This window comes from Protopterus annectens, chromosome 11.part0 (assembly GCF_019279795.1).
Source record: "Protopterus annectens isolate FY-2018-M chromosome 11.part0, PAN1.0, whole genome shotgun sequence".
Lineage (NCBI taxonomy): Eukaryota > Metazoa > Chordata > Ceratodontiformes > Protopteridae > Protopterus > Protopterus annectens.
Window position 1 is genome coordinate 1,156,488,314 of NC_056745.1, and position 22,374 is coordinate 1,156,510,687.

The 22,374-nt window shown below is 39.7% G+C and overlaps 1 protein-coding gene across 1 annotated transcript in view; it reads right to left on the bottom strand.

Annotated features, from left to right (window-relative positions):
* Nucleotides 1-11,124, bottom strand: part of DNAJC2 (DnaJ heat shock protein family (Hsp40) member C2) — a 1,234,748-nt gene extending 1,223,624 nt beyond the window's left edge. Inside the window, exon 1 of the mRNA XM_044088515.1 lies at nucleotides 10,944-11,124. Within this exon, the coding sequence (XP_043944450.1) occupies nucleotides 10,944-10,998 (55 nt within the window). The 5' untranslated portion in view covers nucleotides 10,999-11,124. The remainder of the gene's footprint in view (nucleotides 1-10,943) is intronic.
* Between the last annotated feature and the right edge of the window lie 11,250 nt (nucleotides 11,125-22,374).

A 22,374-nucleotide genomic window follows, 5' to 3' on the forward strand; every position in this document is an offset into this window, starting at 1 on the left:
CTGTACTCTAGTCTATTTTGTATGTCTCACAGTTTTGCCTCACGGCTGAGAATGAAATTGGTCAGAACTAATCAGTACTCTACCAAGGTAGACAACTTCAAATAAAAAATTCATGGGAACTTGATTCTTGCTACCATTTACACTTGCCAGCACCTCCTTTAACTTAATATGGTAGTTAATTGCCAAATCCCGACCCAATTTAGCCTCTACAAATGTACACTGCTGCACTCACTCTGGGCACTGATTTATAGTTAAGCATTCCACAGGTATGCTTGTGGTTCCTGAAAAGCAACGTCTTAATTTCTAGCAGAAGTGATACAACACCCACATGCAATTCTGTCATTTTCAATGGTTCATTAAATCAGTACTGTTGATCTAAGTAAATAACTATGGCACAAGTATCAGTGATTTTGGCAAAATGAAAGGTTATTGGGTTCACGGACAGATCCAAAGGGACTTCATTAATTATGATCAAGATCCACTAACAATGTGAAGGACTTGTTTTGGAGGTAGTTTACAAAGCAGATAACATTATTTAGACCACAAAGTTGTAGCTCTATCTTAGACCACAAAGTTGTAGCTCTATTTTAGATCTTAAGAGACTCATTGATACAGGTCAATGAAAGGGACTCCTGTCAACTTTTTTTCATCCATTACTACACATGAGACTAAACCATGTACAAGGGATGTTGTGTTGCATCCCTTCCTAATCAGTTCAAGTTAATGTCCATCAAGGCGACTTTGACAGAGAGGATGCAGTATTTTTCAGTAACATGAATGGCTGGAGTAAAGAGTGACATTTTAATTTTTACATTTGTTTCCCAGGTAAGCAATATCTGGTCCAATGTTCCATTTCAAGCACAACTCAAGCCATAATATCAACACTGAATATAAATAATAACAAGTTCACAATACAATATACAAGAACCCACAATGACAGTTTACAAGATACACTATATAGATACAAGCAGTAGATGCAAAATAAACACAAACAAGAACAGAATAGCAAACTAAAAAAAAGCACAGTAAATTGGCAAGTACTTAAATGTATAAAACAGATATACAAAAACAAAGAAAAATGTAAAGGACTGCAGAAAGGAAGGAAGGCAGGAAAGGAAGGAAGGCAGGAAAGAAGAGAGACAGCAGTAGAGAACAGTAGGAAAGATTTAAGATTAGTAATATTAGCAGAGTGAAAAAGCTACAGATGACAGAAGGAAGATACATACAATATACACACCGGACACAAGTATGCAGTTATTGGGCTGTAGTTGATAACGTCCAGTGGTTGGTGCTCACTAGGGAAGGGAATGCAGTATTAACTGTTATTGGCTGCACTACCCAAGGTGCTCAGTGATTTGAAGAATGTCGGTAAGGTCATTGCACAACATCCATTTGGATCTAGAATTGCACTCCAGTTTACAGAGGCTAATTTTTTTCTGCTGCTGCTGTGTATGGCTGTCTGATGAGGAGGGATTCATAAGTGTTCCACACAACATATGATATGAGTGGAGGGCAGTGGCGGTCACTTAATAGTTTGTAGGATACAGATTTTAATAGGAAGGTGGCTCTGGCTTCACCTGAAAGTCAACTAGACTTATTTATTGTTAGGCAGTGGTGCCCATGGTGTGTACTCAAAAGTGCGAATCTGAGGAGTTTGTTCTTCTGGAGAATGTTTAAGCTTTAAATTCTGAGCAGACTGAAGCACCAAGATGGGACATGACAAAAAGCAATTAATGGCAACATTCCATCTGGCTTCGTTTGTTAACAGATTTGAGATGCTGTAGTCAACATTACGTTGTCAAAGTACTTTTTGGCTTGCTGCTCTACATAGGACAGGAAAAAGAGAGATTAATCCAGAATCAACTGAAGGTACTTTTGTTATCAGACAATGAATTTTCTTACTGGTTTGGGTCAAGTACAGTAAGAGCTATGAAGAGGAAAGCTTTTTCTTTGTTCCAAATAACAGTGTTAATGTTTACTTAGTCTATATTGAAAGTTTGTTTGCCAAGCCAGCACCAGAGATTTCTGAAGTCATTCTGCATAGCCAAACTGCTTTTGCGCTGTGAAGCAGACACTGTACAATGACTACGTCACCCACATAAAGTGAACAATTGAGGCTTGGCATCTCCCCTAGCCAATTGTTGATAAACAGTAGCAAAAGATTAGACCTAGTAACAAGTTTAATGGAACTCATATTTGTATGCAAGAGTACAGTTTTATGTTGTTGACGGGAACAGAGAAAGATCTTTTACAAAGATAACCTATGAACCATTCACATACATCAACCAAAAATCTACAACCTTTAATCTTTTGCAGGAGTATGTTGTTGGCAACACATTCAACTTAATAAACTGGTACAAGTTTCATTGTTGAGGACAAATATATCCGTGGTGGTGCTACATTTAGGATAAAAGCTCATGCTGCTTGCCAGATGAAATACAGTTCTGAACAAGGAACTATAATTATATTCATATATAGAGTGTCTAGCAGCTTAGCCATTAAGAACTATCATCTGCTTTTATGCTTGTGCTAACCAAGAAAGCCCACTATGTAAACCAAGTCTGAAAATACAAATCTGGAAAAGCCCCTCCCAACCTTTAGGGAATGTAACTTACTCTGTAGCTGCACAATCTCAGAAAAAGTTAACAGCTCTGCATTTGAATCCATTAAAGAAGCTCAGTCAGCTGGCAATTGTATAAAAGCATACTGAAATACAAGCAAAACCTAGAGAAACTCGTCTTGAAGGATACTAACTAATTTTACATCCTGTTCAGGAAGAAGAATATCAGTGTCCTTCCAAAATGTGGGCAGATTCCAGATGCCAGTGAGGTGCTATAATGTCAATCTTTGTGTGTATTACAGGCTTTGAGGAACTTCTTTATTTATGAGACAAACTTGTCTGTCAGGATAGTACTCAACTAAACCAGTCAAAAATATATAAAGATGAAGGCTTGGAACTTCCCAGAAAAGCAATGAAGTAAGAACTATACAAATGCATCTGTGACTGAACACAGATGACCTTAATTCTCCATTAACTCTGATGAAAATAGTATGACTTGTGTGACTTCCAGCAAGACGGTTTACCTCCTGTTAAAATCCTCAAGGACTACCCAAAAAATGCAGACTGATTTAAGCAGTCTTACTTGGACTTATCTGCAAACATTTTCCACAGCAGCTCCCGAGAACACAGGAACCACAATAATCTTGCAACTTAGTAACTCTGCAATGCTTACATGCCTCCCTGCAATGGGCAAAAACTTGCCTGAGCTCTGATGTCATCCATAGAGCAAACTGTTCTTTAGATCAGCAGATATTATTATTTTCAAATTATTTGAAAAGTACTTAGCAGGTACTGCAGTGCAGCAGTCCAACTGCTGAGATGCGTAAGGCCACCAGATCTATGACCTTTCAAGGCATAGGTGCTGCTGTCCATGCTGTTAAACCTATAATAAATAAGGGTTTTGGGCAGTGTTGCATCAAAAGTTTGTTGTAAATATTATAATAGACTGGATTCCTCAGTTTTATTTTACCATCTCCTGGGCAATTTGAGCACACCTAGTCTAGCGTTACAAATTTCCCCACTTTACATGGGACCTAGTTGCATATGTAATCAGATGGATGAATGAACAATTAAGTGTACTGTAGGTGGGCTCAATTCCTGGACTGTACCAAAAGCTCCCATTAAAAAGTCTATTGCATTGCAATTTCGGGAGCATACCCAAGAACATTTCATTTAGATGTTCTGGGGCAGTGTGTGAAAGATAAAGTTAAAATGGGACTGCTGTATTAAGTATGCCAGCTATAAAACATGCACTGATCAACCAGGTTAGCCATGGTCAGTAGCATTTGCTACTACTGCAGTTACTGCACAAGAAATTAGCTTTTTTTTCTTCCACAAGCAGAAAAAATACCACCAACAGTAATTCCTGCTTGCTGTCTATGAAACAATTTGTATCTACTCATCAAGACAGTAGAATATAATTAGGCACAACCCAAAACAGAGCGAAACCACAAAGTCATGATTATCTGTACTCATCCATGCTTCAGTACTGGCACTGTTATTAATCCAGGCGGTATTAACTAAAGTAATTTTGATGTCTTTATCCATGGTTTCACTCAAGGTAGTGAAGGACTACTGAAGTGGCAGCAAGTGCAATGCAGAGTGAACTGTAACACTACAAACTGCGTGACAGAAACTCTCTTAAATTTACTGCACTAATAGACAATAACTAATTCTGGCAGTCTCCTGCTTCTAATACACGTAGCTGGATAAAATATTTTTAAATATAGTTGAAAGAGAAAGCGTTGGGAGTGTCTGTACACACCACTTTGGCTGTAAAACATTGTTATTCCTTTATAGTATCTAGTTCATCACTTGTCATTTCACATTCTCACTCCAGAATTCAACAAGTAATTGAGGGGAAAGCACTTTCAACTGACTCAGCCTTCAATAATTAGGAAACAGATTTTCACTTTCCAATAAGGTCAGTAGATAAAGAATGCACTGAGACCCCGAAAGGAGTTTCTCCGGTTCAGCCTCCAGGTGGAGTGCTTTCTGTACTTCTTCCCAGGTACTCCTGTTTTCCTCCCATATTACAAACATTTGGTTGGTATACTGGCAACTTTTAAATTGTTGATAGACATGTGAGAGTGCATACATGCATGTGTGTGAGATAAGGGAAGCCTAACAATCTACTTCCACCCCCTCCTCATCTAATAAATATAATTCTCAACCTCTTATTTATTTGCCTTTGTTGACCAGGAAAGTTCAAATGGGCTAGAAGCCCCTTTTTAGTGAATGTATAGAGAGAAAATTACAGCAAATACAAGAAAATCAATTGAAACATTAGTATTATTACAATTCTGCACAACAATTTCAATAAAACTATGCAGAAATGTAACTATCTGCATTTTGTTATAAATTACCACACCAGATAGAAAGAGTGATGTTAGAAACAGTTGCAAGTACACAACAACTTTAATGTTACCTGGATTTTGGCTTAAGTGAAGGAGTATGTCATGCGATTGTATAAAGAGAAAGTTGAGGTACAGTGTAATGTTGAAGCAGCAGTGAATACGGTTTTGGGATAATTCAGAGTATAAAGGTTCGAGAAATGGAGGAAACATTGACTTGTAACAGAGATTAGCAAGATCTGCAAACTGGATGGGGAACAGAAAATACACCCCTGGGATTCCACCTATATCCCTGCTGGACAGTGGCATAGGGTGCTGACTTGTTGGAACATGGGCTAGATTCTTCGTTTGGCTTGTTAGGGCCTCAGGGCCAATAGCCTCGTAACTTACTGTGATCCTAAAATAAGGTTACTGAAAGAAGGAGGAGAGTTATTTGTTCAAAGGAAGTGGTGAAGCTAGCTAGGGGAAGAGAATTAACACAACCAGGTGTTGGAGAAATGCTCTGCGAGTGGAGACATAAAGCTGTGCAGGTTTGTTTGTTGTCTAATGTTGGTAGGACTGGATTTCCAGATCTTGGAGATATAGTGGGAAGAGATTAACTTAGCAGCTGAAGTGTGTGTTTTGGTACTGGGTTCTACCTCAAGACTCATGAACAAATCCAGAAATATTCAGGGCCACTTTTAAAATATTACTGTATGTTTAAGCTGAGAAGTTGTCATAATAAAAGAAAACAAATTAACATGCATTTTCTGACATAAAGAAGTCTATTAACTCTAATCATTCTCATTAATAAGTGATGAGAAGGGAGAGAACAAAATTATGAGCCATAAACAGCAAAGGTATGCTAATAAAATCCATGACTGGTGATGGCTGTTCCAATAGTCACTGTAGCAATCTACTTTGACGTGAGCGCGGATGATTTAAAGCTAACTATCATTCACAGGTCACCATAAAGCACTTAAGCAACAGGCCAGCTAGCATCTCATCTTAAAACAAATGTGGTAACAAACTGTTTAGGTCTTCGCAGCAGAACAAAAATTAGTGGCCTGCTGCTAATAAAATTGAAAGGAAGTCGTATCAAAAGACACATTAACACTCAGAAAAAAGTAGAGTCATGGGTTAATTGACTAGGCTTAAAATGGCACATAAGGGTAGTTAGATTCATAGGTTCATACTAGGCTATCTGCCCTAGGGCATTTATAAGCCTAGCCAGAGTGTGTTTGGCTTTCGCCACCCATTTTAAGTTAATTTTGCTATGCCCTTTTTTGAGGTTAGTATACTGTGCCTCTATCTAACAGTGACACAGAAGTGATACCCGGGGTAAACCTACGATCTCCCATCCACTCATCAAGATTCCTCTTGAAGAGGGTCAATGAGGGACTCTGCCTAACTTGGACTAGGATTTTATTCCAGAGTGAATGGAGCCTCTGTGTTATGAATCTGTCCCTCCAGCATGTCCTATTTATTTCAGTGCTGAGGTTCAAGTCTCTCGAGAGAGTAGCTCGATGGGATTTGGATTTTCTGAGGTGCAGCATGTCCATTAATTCCGGGTTGGACAGGGCTTTATACGTCGTCAGGCACAGATCACCTCTGAGCAGGCGGTATGCCACTGAGTAGAGCTGGAGTTTCTTTAACCGGGCAGCATATGGCATCTGTTTGAGCCCTTTGATCCTCTTGGTGAGGTACTTTTGGGGTCTTTCCAGTTGCTGCAGGTGTCTGGTAAGGTACATCCCAAAAGGGGCATTGTACTCAATTATGGGCCTGATGAGGGATGAGTAAAGAGGCACGATGACCTCCCCTGCTCTAGATGTGAATCCCTTCATGATTAGGTGGGCTATATAAAATGTTTTTCTAACCACTTTGGCCACATGGTTGTCAAATGAGATACTGCTATCAACTTGGGTCCCCAGGTCCCTAATTACTTCTTCTGTACTTAATGGTTTACCACCTATGTGGTAATTTGTGGGCACTTTGTTTTTGCCAAAGGGGATGACTATGCACTTTTTGGCGTTTAGCTTGAGGCCATGGCTCTGGCACCAGTTGTCTGTTTCTATGAGGCCCTTTTGGAGGATGCTTGTGTCAGCTGGAGAGTCGATTATGGCGCCCAGTTTGCAGTCATCTGCGAACTTGGTCAGCCACAGTCCTTCCGTGTTGGCCTGTACCTCAGAGAAATATATACCGAACAAGAGAGGTCCCAGGACTGAGCCTTGTGGGATACCACTTGTAACTGGTTTGGAGTCTGACATGGCTCCAGCAATTCTAACCATGTGGGTTCTGTCCTTGAGCCAGTTTGCAACCCATCTAGTGACATAGGGGTTTATATTTAAGCTGGTGAGCTTATCTATAATGCCCGAGTGGGGCATTGTATCGAAGGCTTTTGCGAGGTCCAGGTAGACTTTGTGGCCTTGGTAACTGTTTCAAAGAAAATCGACCAGGTTTAAGAGGCAGGATCTGCCCTTAAAGCCGAACTGGGTAGGATCCAGTGTCTGTAGGTCCCCAATATCTTTATTTATGAGGTCCATGATGATCCTTTCCATAGCTTTGCAGATCAAGCTAGTCAGGCTTATGGGGCGATAGTTTCCAGGATGTGAGGCACCACCTTTGTGGAGAGGGACCACTGTTGCTGTATGCCACTCTTTGGGTACATATCCTGTAGTAAGGCTGAGAATGAACAGTAGTTTTAGGTTTGGGATTAGCTCTTCTTGGAGTTCATGTAGGATGCAGCCCGGGACAGTCTGGTCCCATTGATGCTGTGTTTTTTGCTTTGGAGAGGGCGGCTCTTACCTGAGCATCTGAGATGTCAGGGGGGCAGCACTCTGCTGGGATAGATATTTGCCCTTTTGGTAGGGGGGGGTTGCGCTGAACCTGTCAGCTAGGATGTTGGCAATGTCTGTGGGTTCGACGTATTTTTTGTCATTTTGGACTAATTCTGAGCATATCTGGGAATTCCCACCCAGGTTCCTAACATAACTAAAGAAAGCCTTGTGATTATCCTTAGTGTCCTGTGCAATTTTTCTCTCGAAGCTGGCCTTAGATGATTTTATGAGTGCCTGTAGTTTTTTGCTAATACTGATCAGAGATGCCTTCCCTTTTTGGGATTTTTCTCTATCATGTAGTAGCTTCCTCCTTCTATTGTATAGTTTGTTTATGGCTGGGGTCCACCAGACAGGATGTCTGCCTTTGGAGGATTGGGTCTTGGTTTTATTTGGGATTGCATGATCCATGCATTCCTGAAGGTGTTCACAGAATGCGTTTATAAAGGATTCTGTGGTCTGGGCCGTATTTTCCACAGGCCAGGGGGCTTTGAAGGATTCCACCTCGGTTTTGAGAAGTGTGAAATTTGCTTTAGAGAAGTTTTTCACTGTGGTTTTCTGGGCAGGGGGTGGGGTCGGGATGTGAATATCCAGTAAGATTAGTTTATGGTCTGATCTTACCAGTGAGGGATACACTTCTAGTCTGGAGCATAGAGTCCCCATGTTGGTGATGATCAGGTCCAGTATGTTTTCCCCTCTTGTGGGAGTGGTAACAAGTTGTTCCATAGCATTTGAGTTTATAAATTCTAGGAACCTTTGGGCTAGGGTGTTGGAGCTAGAGTAATGCTCCCAATCTATGTTTGGGTAGTTGAAGTCGCCCAATATAATGGTGTTTGGAGAGACCTTCATATTTTCCAGTGTTCTCAGGAAGGCCAAGTGGGGTTCCTGGGTTTGGGAGGGTGGTCTGTAGCAGGCTATAAACTGGAAGGCAGTTTTACCCACTGTTAGTTGCACATGGATAGTCTCTGATGCTTTGTGCTGTGCCACCAACCTGGAGGTGTAGGTATCTTTGAAGAATATTGATACTTCCCCTCCTTTTGTGGTTAAGTCCAAGTTTTGGGGCCGAAAAGCATGGTATGAGGTATAACCTGGTAGTGCTGGGGTGCTCTCGGAAGCCTTGAACCAGGTTTCTGTTACTGCACAGATATCGATGTTCTCCATGCTAAGGAGAGTTTCGAGTGCTTGCATCTTGAGGTTTAGACTTCTGGCGTTGAGTAGCATTACTCTTAGTTTCTTATCCCTTGTGATACCTATGCAGGTGGGTTTGTCTTTTGAGCCTTGCCTAAAAAATGCACTATGGGGGAAGCAAGAGCCTTTGTCAATATCCGAAAGCCCAGGGGTGACAGGTGCAAGCCGTCCATAGCGAAGCATTGTGGCTTGTCGAGCATGTCATCCCAGGCTGACAGGCATTGGATCCCCTTTGAATGATACAAATACTTAAACCAATTGTTGAAATTGATCATCTTGTCTTCATATTGTGGCATCATTCTTGGTGAGGGTAAGATGCTACTCAAGGTCAGGGTCATACCGGCCTGGGCTACATGCTCAGAGAGCTCCTCTATGTCTATTTTCATGTAGTCCAGGGAGGTACGTCTCCGGTCATTCACACCAGCATGGACAATGACAGAGTCATATTTGTACTTGCCTTGGAGTAACCTGAGTGCTTGTGTTATGTGGCGGATCCTAGCGCCCGACAGGCAGCTCACTGTGACCTTCTCCTTGTTCAGCCTGGTGAGCGGGGCATCAGTGTGCCTGACGATAGAGTCACCTATTACAAGTGTATCAGGTGTGTTGTTTAGCCTTAAGGGCTGTGACTGTTCGGCACACTGGCTTTGTGAGCTATGTGTTGCACGTGTTTTGTTTTGGGGTAGCGGTTGCTTGGGTGTCTGCTTTGGAGGTCTCTGCTGCTTAGGCAGATTTTTATTTAGAGCCACCGAGTATGTTTTTGTATGTTTATGTGTTTGGTTTGCTGTCGTGGTAGGTCTATGTGAGACTGGAATTGTAGTGAGTGTGGTTTCCTTCTCCTGACTGGTTACGCCAGTACTAAGTTGAGAGAGCTTAGCCTCCAGTTTGGCTATATGGTTGCATCTCTCACATGTGTTGGAATTTATTAGCCTAGTACTAACCTATGAACCTATAGATAAAGGTCAACACTGACCTACTTCTGATATACAAAGGAACACAGAATGCACTGTGGAATTGTAAAGTCTGGTTGCAAAACAGAATTGAGCATTTCAGCCCTTATCAAGTCATTTGGAGGTATACCACATTACAAAACGCTAACCACTTAAAATGATACAGAACATTAGTATATCAAAACAGAAGATAAAGACATTTTATAAATAAATAAATAACTCTTAGTGGTGTTATCCTTTAACAGTGGAGCAGTCTCAGAAAAAGTCTTTAAAGGTCAGCAGTTTAAATGAATGATTCCCGACTTAGGAAGGCACGGTAAATGACTATGAAATGACTACAAGGTAGGCAACACAGTACACCTCCAAAACAAGACTTGTAGCACCGTTATATGGTCCAGCTAATCAAACAATAAAGCACAGTAGATTACTGAAGTTTTCACTTGCTAGAACAGACAGGCTACTGAGTAGATGCTATTCTAGATTTCAAATGTTCACAGGTAACCAGTGCATCCTCGTCACGAAAAAAAAACTACACGGACACAATCTAAAATTTATCTTTGTTATACTAACGAAGGTTACAGCGATGTCGATTCATAACCTGCGTGTTCTAAAAAGGATAAGGACCAAGTGGCTTCACACGCCCAAAACCCAGAGTTTTAATTAGCTTTATTTCTGTGCAACATACGTTATCATAACCGTATATTTTACAGTAAGGAGTGTGGAAAATAGAAACTAGCGCTCTTTAGATTTTTCAAGAGTCTAAATTAAATGCAATGGAACAGCGTTGCTTTTCCCCTTTCTTTCTACATCCCATTAATTTCTCATTACGAACAAATACTATTTTTCCATAACAAAAGCTGCAACTCTTGACATCCACGTATGTCTTGTAACAGCTCTTCAGCGACAGAACAGCACCTGTTCAAGTACAAAGCCGTTCCAGCTATTAATATTCATTTTATTATTCAAATAACGTAAATACCAGCACAAATGAAGTGCGAAAAAATCGCAAACACTGAAGACCAAAGGTGGCAGACTAATAAAATATGAAGTATTAATTTGTAACTGAGGAGTGCTCACTTACCAGCAAGCAAATTACAGACAACAGTAGTCTGCCCTTCCTGCGCTTCTTTTAGCATTTTTAGTTCACTTAAGATATGGGGAATTATGTTCGAAATATAAATAGCTAAACTATGCAATAACTGTAAATCAATACCCGGCGAACCTCACATGGTGGTTCCATAAATAACTTCCGGTTTAGTTTTGAGCGTTACAAAGTAATCTTTCCCAACAAAAGCTGACATATTTTCTACAGCATGGTTAAAAATGGAGTGACAGCAATTGTTTTTGTGCAAAACAGTGTAAAATAGTCCAAGGCAATGCAACTGTATTTTATTTCTTTTGATACGCTAATAATTAAAAAATCTTGAAGTGTGTTAAATGTGTTTTACGTAAATGTCTTTTTTTTGTACTAGTTTGAGGAATGTTTTTAAAGAAAATTACTAAATCACGTGTTACTTTTTCTTTGTGCTTTCCAAAATTAGTTTGTAAAAGCGTGGAACACGACAGATGACTCCTGGAATGCGTGTTGTTTTCTAACTTAATTCGCTGGTCTTGGGCTAAGGGATCGGAATAGATATCTGAGCGCACATAAAAAGAATGTGGAGCTATGCACAACATATGCGCTTGCGCAATGCTATCGTTCAGCTATAATTTTGTAGTTTTTTTTGTTTTGTTTTGTAATTAACGTGATACGATTGAGAACAAATAGTACGTGAAACGTATGGCTGACTATTGGCTGTCCCTCAGTTTATAGACCGTTCCTGTTTCGTATCCTGTTCCTCACAAAGTGATGGATTTTCATGTCAATTAAGGTTCATAGGGGGTTACTAGGATAGCTGCCATAGAGCCCTTACAAGCCTAATAAGGGGCCATGTTAATCCCAAATTGCCCCATTAGTCCTTATTAAGTGAACATATTTTGCAGAGCTTGTCTTTAGTCAATACCGACTGCCCCTGTCCATGAGGGACATGGGTGCCACCCCCGGCGTGAGTTTGCGGTCTCCCATCCATTTGTCCAGGTTGCACTTGAATAGGGTCAATGAGGAGCTCTGTTTCACGTGAATTGGAAGTTTGTTCCATAGGAGTGTCAGTCTCTGGGAGACATATTTATCTCTCTAGCATGTTCTGTCAAGATCACAGGCTACATTAAGATCCCTAGAGCAAGTGATTCTAGTGCAGTTAGATTTGTGTATGTGAAACATATCCATCAGGGTAAGGTCGAAGATTGCCCTGTATGCCCCTCATAAGTCTCCTCTCAGTACAGTGACAGGGCTTTTAGCCTGTCCACATACGTCATAGTTCGGAGGCCCTGTATTTTCTTGGTGAGGAACCTCTGTGGTCTCTGCAGCCACTGCAGATATCTGTTGAGGTACCTGCACTGTCTTACCTTCTTACAGGGCTTTGGTAACATTCTTGAAGAAGTCCACCAGGTTTAATAAGCATGAGCTACCCTTAATGAAGCAAGGTCGCCTATGTCTTTCAATAAGGCCTATGACGATTCTTTCCATGGCCGTACAGATGAGTCCAGTTAGACTTGTGGTCCTATAGTTTCTAGGGTCTGTTGATGGCCCCCCTTTGTACAAGGAGATTACTGTTGCTGTTCACTCTGCTGGAACAAACCCAGTTCTCAGGCTGTAGATCCCATTTTAAATTGCGTAATAAGCATCCTGGGATGTTACTGGGCCCATTGAGGCGTTTTTTTGCCTTGCAGAGCACAGATAGCACCTGATCTCTAGAGATACTAGGTAGAAGACTGGTGTCCGCTATGCTTTGAGGTATGGCTTGTGGGGTGGGGGGAGTGAAGTTTGCACCAAATCTATCTTCTAGCAGGTTGGCGATTTCTTCCAGTGCAGTATGAGTGGTACAATGTATAACCAGTTCTGCACAAAGCTGGACATTTCATTTTAGGTTTCGGACATAATTAAAGAATACCTTATGATTATCCTTAGCTAGGTATGCTTTTTTAGCTTCATACTTAGTTTTAAAGGATTTTTCGAGATTTCTGATTTGCTTTTCCAAAGTGATGAAGGAATTTTTCCTCTGCTGAGTCAGTTCCCTCATTCATAGTCATCATTTTTTCCTGCTGTTATATAACCTGTTTATACTTGAGGTCCACCAGGGTGGTTTGTTTTTTAAGAAGGACTTGATTTGATCTGGTTAGGTACAACTGAATCTATACTGCTGCTTAAGTGTTTGTACACAGCATCTAAGTGCACTGCTGCATAGGAGTCATTGTCTGTGAGTGCAGGGGGTATAAACCTTTTTATACAATCACTTAGTAGTCTGAAGTTAGGTTTGGAAAAGTTCTTCAATTGTTTTTTTCTCCTGTGGTGGTGTCAGGTCCAATAGTTACTTCAAATGAGACAGTTTTATGGTCTGACCTTACCAGGGAAGATATCACATAAGTGGGAGTGTAGTGACTCTCCCTGTTGGTGAATACTATGTCTAGGACATTTGAGACCTTTGTGGGGTGCAGATTGCCTGTTCCAGAGCATTTGAATTGAAGTGCAGGAACCTCTGGGTGAGGGTGTTTGCACTCATACATGTCACCCAGTTGATGGAAGAAATCACCCATGACTAAGGTGTTGGACTGTATGGAGAGTGATTCCAGTAAGTCCAGGTATGCAGTGTGCTTTTCTTGGTTCATGGTGGGGAACCTATAGCTACCTATGATGTGGTAGGGTATTTTGCCTAGAGTTAATTACACATAGAATAGTTTTAGAAAGTCATACTATTTGACCAGTCTCGAGGAGTACTTTGCTTTACTGAAGATGGATACCCCTCCACCTTTGATTTTTTTTTTCACGCTCATTTTGAGGTCTGAATGTATGGAAGGCATTGTAGCCTTGACAGCCAGGGTGCTCTCCACGACCTTGATCCATGTCTCAGTGAGTGTACAGGTACCAGCATCTTCCAAGATGAGGAGTGCTTCCAGGGAGTGCGGCTTCATGTTTAGGCTTGTAGCATTAAGCAGCAGAACATTGAGTTTGTCTCGGGTGGATTTTATGTCAGAAATGTTGTTGTTTTGACATTGCCTAAAAAGGTACTATGGAGGAGGTGAGTGCTTTTGCCAGTATCCGAAAGCCTAGAGAAGACAGGTGCAGACCATCTCTGGCAAAGTAGCATAGCCTGTCAACCATGTCATCCCAGGCTGACAGATACTGGTCCCCTGGACTGACACCAGAAGCTAAGCCAATTGTTGGTCTATCATTTTGTGCTTATACTGTGTCATCATCCTAGGAGAGGGTAGAATGGTGCTTAGGGATAGGGTCATATCTGCCTGGGACACGTAATCTGAGAGTTCAGTCTTGTCTGTCTTCATATGTTTCAGAGAGGTAGGTCTGAAGTCATTCACCCCAACATGAACTATGACCAAGTCATAATGGTACTTGTTGAGTGACTTGGGTGCATGCCTGATCTCACTGATTCGGGCACCTGACAGGCAGCTTTGACCTTCTCTTTATCCAGCCTGGTGAGGGGAATATTTGTTGTCTCACTATGGAGTCGCCTATGACAAGGACATTTGGTTTAGAGGTGTGTTGCCTTAGGGGCTTATTTGTTGAGACACATTTGTATATGTTATTATGTGTAGTGGTTTCTATTTTTATAATAGAGTGTGTGTTTGTGTGTGTGTGCACGTGTGCTCTGTTTACTTTTGGGAGGTCTCTGAACTTTTGGTAGACTTCTAGTGAGTACCTCCATGTATGTGGGTCTGTGTCATGTCTTTAGTTGTGTGTGAGGTGAAAAGTGTGTACTGACAACCTGTTTGGTATCCAGTTTGTTACATGAGAGAAGTGATTCTAAATTCATAGTGTACTTACATCTTTCACATAGGATATTTGTTTCCTGCAGGAGTAAGTGGTTGTTAGTATACATGAGACAATTATTACATTGCCTCAGTATTCCCATGTCAATCAGGCTGGCCAGAGAAATGATAGGAAACTGTGCATTATGGCAGATTTTTACCATATGAGCTATTAGGGAAAGGAGTGGGCTAGGTTGACCATTTTTTTGCACAAGGACTATCACGTTATTAGGGAAAGCAGTGGGCTAGACTGACCAGTGTTTGCTTTAGGACTATCAAAGGTTGGGATGATAGGTGTGAATGCTGCTCAGTGAGCAACTACGTTGCCTTTAGTGCAACAGAGAAGCTTGTGAGGGGTCCACTGACAGTTGACGATGGAAAAATTGTGTTTCAAGGCAGTTGCATTTATACAGGGCACCACTTACCCCCCGTTGCATGATATGCAGTGATGAGCAAACATATGGCTTAAATACAGGCAAAATTAAACAGTTTTAAGCTAATCCAACAATAGGAAAATGCACAATGAACCTTTCTCCAGCAATTCCCCAGCTCAGTCAAGGCTGGTTCCAGGAGCCTTTTATAATGTAAGATGGCTGGTTTAGTGCTCGACTGTAACAAAAACAGGCTAGATTCAGCAGGTCTGAATCTAGACTATGCTACCTAGGCTGAAAATAGAGTTGAAAACTAGTGCAGAAAATATGCATTCACAAGAATAAAAAGGCAGAAAACAATGCAGTGATCAGATACAATGCAATTTAAAAAGTGCAATAGAGACAAAAAATACTTATTTTATTGATGCAGAAATCTCAAGTGTTTCCCCAACCGAAACAGACAAGGCTACCTCCCAGTGCACTAGATGGAAAATCCACTGAACTGTTAATGTAAAAACAAGTGTTTGCTAGAGTGTAAGAATAGACTACTTTATCCAACAGCTAGCTAGAAAATGAATTCAGATCAAGTAAATCAGTAGAACAGACAATGAGAGGCAAGGGTAGAGTTTATTAAGCCCAATTTACAGTAGGGATGGGCAACTTAAAATCACCAGGTTTAAAAGTCAAATCAACAAAGGGGAGGATAGTGGGAAACACCAGCAAGGAATTACCAGCAGTGCTTTAGTTTATGCAGGCTTGAAATCTTTTCAGCAAAAGACAAAGGGCCAGAAATTCACTGTGTGTTTAAGTATCACTCAAGAGACAATTAACTAATGAAAAAACGTGTGAAATGTGTAGCCTAAATAATTTTAGTGTCTATCTCTTACATAGAACAAAAACACCAAGTTAAGCAGATTTCCTAAAACAGAAAACAAAATGGAGTAGGTAAAACAGAAAACAGCTGTATCAGTCACAGACAAAACATTTAGGTTTGCTTTCCTGACCCAGCAGGGAATCACCAGCAGTGCTTTAGCTTATGTAGGCTTGAACTCTTTTCAGCAAAAGAGAGAAGATTACAATTAGTTAATAATTCTAAGCATTAAAGTTACATACTTGTTTGTCAGAAAATTGTGTTAGTGTCAAACCTGTTGTTTTATTAACTTTATGAGTGAATCAGACAATCATACTTGAAAAACTAGTCTCTGATTTTGGGCCTTTGTCCCCATTTTGTAAAAAGATGTTAAAAACTTTGGAAAAACATATTTCTAAATATTAGAAATTTAGTGATAAAATAAGTTAGACATATGCTAGGCACTGATGAAATTAATAGTGTGAACTCTATAGGATACGGTAAAGCTTAGCTTGTTAGAAAACAACTTTGATGAATTGTATCATTCAGTTGTAACTCCTAAGACTTACAAAAGTTATGTTAAGCCTGTACTTGCTGGCATAGCTCTCAAAGAATCAGGGGCAAATACAAAAATAATCAGGGGCACTTTATAAAAAAGGGTAATGTAGCATCTTTTGAACAAAAGTCACCAGTTTTAGGAGGAGTTACGAGGTAAAGTGCAAAAATTTAAGTCAAAATCAGGGATGCTCCTGAAGATTAGGGACAGTTGAGAGGTATGCTTGTTGAGTATGTACACTCAGTTTGAGTTATCTCTGCAAGGACAAAAAGGTAGCCATTGGTGTAGTGAGTGACAAGCCCCCACCTCCCCAGTCAAGGACGTTTGACCCCACTCACTTTTATGTAATACAACATTGGTCATGGTAGCACAACATGAAGGGAAATTTTGTTACATAAATGTTTAACAGATTAGGTGACTGTTAAAGTTTTTAACATTAAATCACTATTATTACCATCAAATCAAAATTACCAACTTCCTCATTTTCACTATACTGCTTACTTCCCAACTTAGAACCCTAAAATGACTCATAAAATATTCTCCCTATATTATACAGTCCTACCTTTTCCATAATTCACAGTCATCTCATCAATAAGACACTTTCACCTTCCCTTCAGTTTACTGTGTCAGATCTCCATCCAAAAGTGTTTGAACTCCAGCAGAAAGTCACATCAGACTATGGCTGTTTTTTATGTATAACAAGTATATTAATGTTACTTCCCTGGCATGTTCTATTGATAGCTAATAAGCTCTCAGTCTCAACTCTCTTAGTAAAGTTTTACAATCAGAAAACACTCTGTGTTCTCCCCACCTGCAAAATAAATAACCCGGTGCTCTTATATACAGCCCTAACTGTCCTGCCAAGACAAAAAATATCCTTAACTGTTTATACCCACTATTTTTTTGCCAAAGCAATATAGAGCCTAACCTTGAGCCTCACTACCAGCCTTCTTCACAGTCAACGTCTCTGCCTCCAGCCCTAAAGTTTAAGTGTATTCTCCTAACATTTAAGAGTTTTACATCTATAACAATAGGACCAATATCTTTAAAAGGAATTCTAGCAGTTACCCCGGGAGAGATAGCAAAACTGTTTAACAACTACTTTGTAAATGTTAGGTCAAGTAATCCAGCTGTTATAAAATTATCAATCAACTTAGAATCTGTGAACTGCCCTAATGTACCAGTAGAGGATTTTGAAGAATATCTTGGAAAAAAAAACATGCTCCATGGGCCTGGATGGAATCCCTAGTTAACTAATTAATAAGGTGTTAAGAGAATTAAAAAAATCCATTAAAAATATATGTTTAATGTGCTTCTCCATAGAGGAATTGTCCCTAATGACTGGACTAAAGCATTAGTTATACCTCTTTGTAAAGTCAGTTTCAGTTTGACTTCCATAAGAAGAAAATGTTTTGAACTCTGTCAAAACACCAAACAAAGGAGAATAAATATGGATCAAATATTGATGATTACCAGTATGGGTTCATGAGTCAGTGGTTTACACTAACTTGTCAAACAAGGTTTTATGAGAAAATCCAAACTGAATGACATAGGAATTGGGTGTGCAATTATATATATGATGTAATCAAAGTGTTTGACTTCATATTCCATAAGCAGATAGAAGGGAAGCTATCCAAGCTACCTTTTTTAAAGACATGTATTAAATTATTACATAAAACACAGGCAAACATACATTAATGGAAAAGAAAGAAAAACTATTTTCATTTTTTCCATCTACATACATTATACATAACATATCTTTCCTTTCTTTGTAACCATCATTGTCCAACATTACATAAATTGCTGAATTCCTGCCTTCCCTTAAACCTCACCCCTCCTACTCCTGAACATTATTCTGCATGGATTGTTCCCACAATTTCTATTTATTGCTACGTAATTTACTCCTTCCTTTTTCTAAAGATCCCTCTTCCGGTTCTTTTATATTTTTGTATAATATTCAATACTTCAAATACAGTTGGTTTATACTTTGTTTCTCATTTTCTAGTAAGTGCATTTTTGCAGCCACCAGAATTAAACTTGATAAGGTCTTACTATGCCTGGGCAATTCGGATTCTGTGTTCCAGCTCAAAAAATCATTTCCTGAGTTACAGCCATTTGGTCACCAATATCTCTGACAGAGTACTCTGAAGGGATTTTTTAAAATCTGGTAACTCATTACTCCCAAAACATATGCTTCCAATTACCTGTTTTATTCCCCATTACTCCTCCAACATTTGCTAAGAAACTTGTGGAAAAATTATTTTAAAGTCCACTTGGGTTATTTTTTTCTCTGATCCTTCACATATTCCCCTAATTAACATTATTATTTTATCAGGGAATATAAATTGTTCCATTTCCCTTCTCATAAATTCCTAGCTCACTTTGTTGAATGCTTTCTGTGCATCAGTACCCACTAACAACAGTGGTATTGTCTTACATTCTGCTTCCTTCTGGAGCATCATTGTTTTGTTAATGTTGTCAAATGTTTGCTTACCCATCACAAAACAACATTGATCCATATTAACCAATTTTGGCAACACCTTGGTCATTCTTTTAGCTATCATAGACATAAAAATGTTATAAGTATGGTTTAATATTGAAATGAGCTGAGCCTACATGCAGCTGTGTCTGGGGGGGGTCTTTACCATCTCTAGGTTTTTCAGCCACCACAGGTTTCTTTTAGGATGTTGGTTTCTTCCTTCTTTTAAAATACTATTAAAACCTTCCGGATCTTTATCACTTTCTTCCCTTATAGCTTCCAAACTTCCACAGGAATACCATCAATTCCTGGAGACTTTCCTGACAATTAATTTATGTCACTGTTTTTACCTCATCTCATCCTATCCTAACATAAGCCTTTTTAACCCATAATCCTAAATACTTCATCCCATAGTTCCCATAAATATAGTTATTGTTGAACCAGTTTTGTATGTGGGTACATAATTTATAGCTATAGCCTTTGCTTTATATCCTGAAAAGATTTGAAACTGTCTCAAAATGTTCTACAACACTGAAATGTCCTTTTCTGGGTTTATCAGATGCAAAATAATATCATCTGAAAATAAAGCCAACATTTCTTGATTACCATACCAATTATATACTGACATTTCTGAATCCCTTATTTTCTTTACCAGTGGCTCTAAAATCAAATAACAAAGGAGAAAGAGAGCACCCCTGCTTGGTTCCTCTGTTCAGATACAATGCATCAGAGAGGAACATTCCCAGTTTATCCCTTGTATCTGATCCTTCCTTTATCTTCCTAACTAGACCTATTATTGTATCAAGGAATGCAAATACTTCCATTGCCCTACTCTTGAAATCTCAGCTTACTCTGTCAAATGCTTTCTGTGTATAAAGATCCACCAGCCACAGCGGTATTTTTTTACATTCTGTTTTCCTCTCAGCCATCACTGTTCTATTAATGTTGTCAAATGTTTATCTCCCCTTCACAAAAACCTATTGATCCATATCTATCAATTTTGGCAAAACATTTCCCATTCTTTTAGCTAGTATAGACATAAATACTTTACAATCATGGTTTAGTATTGAAATGGGCCTGTATGAAACTAAATATGATAAAACTTTACCCTCTTTAGGTATTACAGCTACCACCACTTTCTTCCAGGATGTTGGTACTTTTCCTTCTCTTAAAATACTGTTATACAAAATTTTCCATATCTTTATCAGCTTTTCCCACCTAGCTTCCAAAGTTCCACAGTAATACCATTTATTCCTGGGGACTTTCCTGTAGACTGGTTATACAGTACCACTTTTATCTCGTCATTCTAAAGACATGCATCTAGAGTGTTTCTCTCCAGGCCTCCACTGAAAATGGGCCCTGTCTCAGGCTCAACTTCCTGGTAAATAAATGTTAGATAAATATATAGTATCGCTTCCTATCTTAACTGTTAGTAATTGAGCCTCATCTACCTCTTACATTGTTATATTTAATTTTAGCTATATTTAATTCTTCTATAAACATTTCCATTTCAGCTTATTGATTGTTTTGGCACAATGAGTCCTCCCTTGCTCCAACCATCTCCGTTCACCCTCGCTTCACTTAGGCTCACTCCGCTCCCCTACCCTACCTCATTCCCGCACACCCTCACTTCCATTACCTTTATACCTAACCAAAGCACACCCCATACTCCACTCATCCAATCCACACCCAACTTCCCAATCTCCTCACAAATCCCACTTACTCACTCTCCCCTAATCTCTCCCCACTACAATCGTCCACCCCCACCTCAACACCATGCACTTCTGCTACACCTTAAGTAGCAATACTCTTCCACTCCTCTTTCTTTACCTCAACCTTATTTCTACCTCCCTCCACTAATACCAAATCAGACACTACCACTCACCAACATCACCAATATCCACTCCCAACCCCACTGCTATAGTTACATTAACCCACAACTTTAGAATCACACAACCACTCTCATATCAACTCTCAAACACTTACACACTAAACATCCTATTTCCTCAGCTGCCAAATTCCATAAAATAGCCAACAAGCTTTGGCTGCTTCTATTATACTGTATTACACAAATTAAATTCCAAGCCGACATCCATCCCAACCCAAGTCCTATTAACAACTCTCAGTACCTACAATCTTCTCCATATCCCACTTCAACTAACTCTACTCAATCATTCATACACTGACATCCCTACCCCACCTTCCAAAAACCTCTAACACTGACCTACTCTTAACATATTTCAGTCTCTGTAGCATCATAAGAAAAAGCAGTGAATGCCATGCTGCACTAGCTACCTACTCACCAGATATAGCTGTTATAACAGAAACCTGGTTAAAGCCCTACATCAGTGACAGTGAAATTATCCCACCTGGCTATAACATCATTAGACAGGACAGATTAAACAAAAGAGGTGGTGGTGTCACAGTTATATTTAAAGATAGCCTCAAAGTTTTATATCTTTACTATACCCCTCCTGAGCTACCCGGCTCTGAAATACTAACCACTCACCTAGAGATCAATCCTAACAAAGCAATAATTATCATAGCCACCTACCTACCTCCTGGCAATAACCTTCCCATCATAGAACATTTACTTTCGTGGGCATCTAACAAATTCAACCAAGAAACTATTGTGTTTGGTGACTTTAATCTGGATTGGCACACCTGCTCATCCAACACCCCCACCAACTTTCTAAATCTCTTTAACTTCACCCAAACTATAACATGTCCAACTCATACAAACACTCCAAGAAACATTCAACATTAAACTGAATCTTAACTAACAAACCTAATCTGAATTACTTAGCCAGTTGCCTACCAGACTCCCTCAGCAACCACTCTCCAACCTTCCTATACAGGAAATGTGTGCTTACCCAAGGCAAAATCTCTTATAAATAAATCATTAGCAAGAAAAATTTCTCCCCCACTACTTTTAACCAGCTACTCCATCAATGTGACTGGACATCACTAAAACACCTGCAATTAGACTTAGCAGTTCAGTACTTCAACAACACTTTCCTTAAAATACTAAATAACCTTGCTCCTTCTAGGAAAGTGCACATAAAAACTAACCCCCTTATTAGCTAACCTATGACACCAAACTACTACTGAAGCACAGAGATAGAGCCTAGTCAGCTTACTATACATCCAAAGCCATAGTTGATCTCTTAACTTACCAGCAACCAAGAAACCTAGCAAAGAAACAAATCAAAAAAGACAAACAAACATACTTCCAATCCTGTCAACAGAAACACCAAAACAACCCCCCAAAATTCTGGCAATCCATCAACAATCTTCTTGGCCCCAGTCATACCCCACCCCCACCCCCAGGCACCTCAAACAACTCAGACATTATTGGAACACAATTCAACTCCCACTTCATAAACACTGTCA